The 2,496-nt window shown below is 47.3% G+C and overlaps 1 protein-coding gene across 1 annotated transcript; it reads right to left on the reverse strand.

Annotated features, from left to right (window-relative positions):
* Nucleotides 1–256: 256 nt before the first annotated feature.
* Nucleotides 257–1,149, reverse strand: her5 (hairy-related 5). Its single transcript, XM_041944717.1, is given in 4 exon segments — nt 257–736; nt 856–951; nt 1,035–1,106; nt 1,108–1,149. Coding segments are annotated over 4 exon segments (690 nt in total).
* Between the last annotated feature and the right edge of the window lie 1,347 nt (nt 1,150–2,496).

A 2,496-nucleotide genomic window follows, 5' to 3' on the forward strand; every position in this document is an offset into this window, starting at 1 on the left:
TCCGCAACACACCGGGGAATTCATGTATATAAAAAATAACAAGAACCTGCGGACACTGTCGTCTAAAAATATTCCATATTTACAGCTAAAAAAAATCAGAAAGCAAAATCGCCGCAAGAATTTAATCTCACATGTGAGAATTTAGTGGAAAATATCATCACTGTACAAAAGAATCCAGGCTGTACAATAAAATACATATTTACAGTCTGTCTGCATCTATAGTACATATGTAAAATAGTCTGTGTCAGAGCGCCTGTCACTGCGGCCACGGCCTCCACACGGGGTCGGTGATGTGCGTGGAGGCTGCCGGGGTGGAGAACGGCTCCCCGGTGTTACAGTGGAGGCCGGTCATCTGGGTGAGGTACGGATGAGTTATCCCGTGCTGGTGGTGATGAAGGGGCAGGTGAGGTGGAGACAGACTTGAGGGCACCAGTGCCCTGTGGATGCGCCCGGGGGAGGAAGAGTCGGTCTGGGGTTCGGGTAGAGGAGACTGGACCGCGTCCGCACGGGTTTCTCCCAGCTCCTGGCCCTTGCTGGCTATGAAGTGGCTGACCCTCAGCAGACAGGACCTCATGCCGTCATGGTAGCTGTGCTGGCGGGGACAGGTCGGTCTTTGCTCCCTGGACGAGACTCTCTTCGCGTCCCGCTGACCCTTCTCCACCTCCTTCCCCGTCTTCAGGAAATGGACCACGCTCTCCAGAATCTCTGCCTTCTCCACCTTTGGATTCTTCAGTTTCTAAATAGAGTAATGAGAGTCAGTCACTCACCAAAGCTTTCCAGTAATGATTAGACAATAATGCACGAACATTTTGACCAGGATCAGACTTCAGTAACAGCATGACGCACGCCCTTTACCTCGCTGTGGGTGTTCTCCAGCATCAGGATTCGTAACGTCTCCAGGCTGTGGTTGATCCGCTCCCGTCTGCGCTTCTCCATCAGAGGTTTGGAGAACTTGGGGTTGAAAAGCAGAATATTACAATGATAACCTTCAACAGTTTTTTCAGACATACAGGGGTCAGAGAGCAGCAGCTTACCCTTCTCCTTGGCCGAGGAGACTCTGAAGATAAAGCCTTCATGATAAGCAGTCGACTCGTGTCTGTCTGTCGTTGCTGCGAATACAAAACGAAAATGGCACGTTTGTGTCCTCATTGCAATTTGTTGATGTCCCTGCGTGCAGCCCCGCCCCTGCGGGACACGCCTCTCATTCATTCATTCAGCGGCAGCCGGCCTTGACACTGCAGAGAGCACGCAGCTTACTTTTATTTTCATTTGGATGAAATTGTCCACACAAAGAAAAGAGTCTCATGAATCAAAATTGAAGGTGCAGCCTGAGGAGTGTGCCATGCGTCTTTCAAGGGTTTCAGTTTGGTTTCTTCTGGTTAAATTCACCCGAATCATGAAAAAACAACGTTTCTCACTTCAATTCATTGAGACACAGTAGTTTCAGCAGGGGAGGAATTATCAGATCCTTTGCTTCAGTAACAGCAGCCCACTAACACCACAGTGTGAAAATACTCAGTGCACTATAATTAAAAGTCCTGACCTGAAAACCTGAAAAACAAACAATGCAATCAAAAGTAAAGACTGTGGATGTTCCCTGTCTGCACTGCACATGCATGAAGGTGCATGTTGCACTTCGCTCCTGCATTTGTTTAATGTTGAACCAATATAACACTGTTTGGAGGTCTGCATCATATTCAATTATCATGTGTTTGTGGTGTCACTGTCCTGTGAGAACCACGTATCAAGTCAACTTTTCATGAGCTCAGAGAAACAGCCTGTTTTCAGCTATGTGATGATGCACTTTCCAGCTAATCCAAGAGGCTTTTGAATGGTTTATTTGTCTTAAGAAGGAGAAGACTTTCCTCAACCTGGGAAGGGACACTTAATCCTTCAGTTTGGACAGGAAGGGTGTAAATATTGTAATAGTAAGGTGACAAGCTGACAGTAGTGGAGTAAAAATTATAAAGCTGCAGACAATGGAAATACTCAAGTAAAGCACAAGTGTGTTGAATTTGTGCTGAATTGCAGTACTTTAGTAAAAGTACTGATAGTAGCTTTGCAGCACTGACTTTCAGTGTGATGCAGTAGAGGTTAAGCCCTCACAATCTTACTGGAAGTACTTTTCCTGAATGAGAGTGAAACTGCACGTTATGCATGGACTACATTTGGCTTGTTTAGTGCAGCAAATGCAAAAGACTGCGAATAAATAAAGGGATGGTTTTATCACTTTCTCCTATTTGTGCGTCTAGGTAACACCAAAGTCTTTGCCTACTCAACCCCCCCACGCCACACCCTCACCGACCCGGCCCGGTGCTGCGGAGCCAAATTGCCCGATGATTCTCACCTACACGCCCGCGTCGTGTGAAGGTCTAGGAGCTGTGTTTGCCTTCAGCGGGTGTAGCTGCTGACAGGCACACGGCATGCGAAGGAGCAGCTGGACGCTCACAATTTGAGATGTTTCATCTGAAAGAGTGAGCGGGCTTTGGGTTTGAG

This window comes from Chelmon rostratus, chromosome 9, assembly GCF_017976325.1.
Source record: "Chelmon rostratus isolate fCheRos1 chromosome 9, fCheRos1.pri, whole genome shotgun sequence".
Classification (NCBI taxonomy): domain Eukaryota; kingdom Metazoa; phylum Chordata; class Actinopteri; order Chaetodontiformes; family Chaetodontidae; genus Chelmon; species Chelmon rostratus.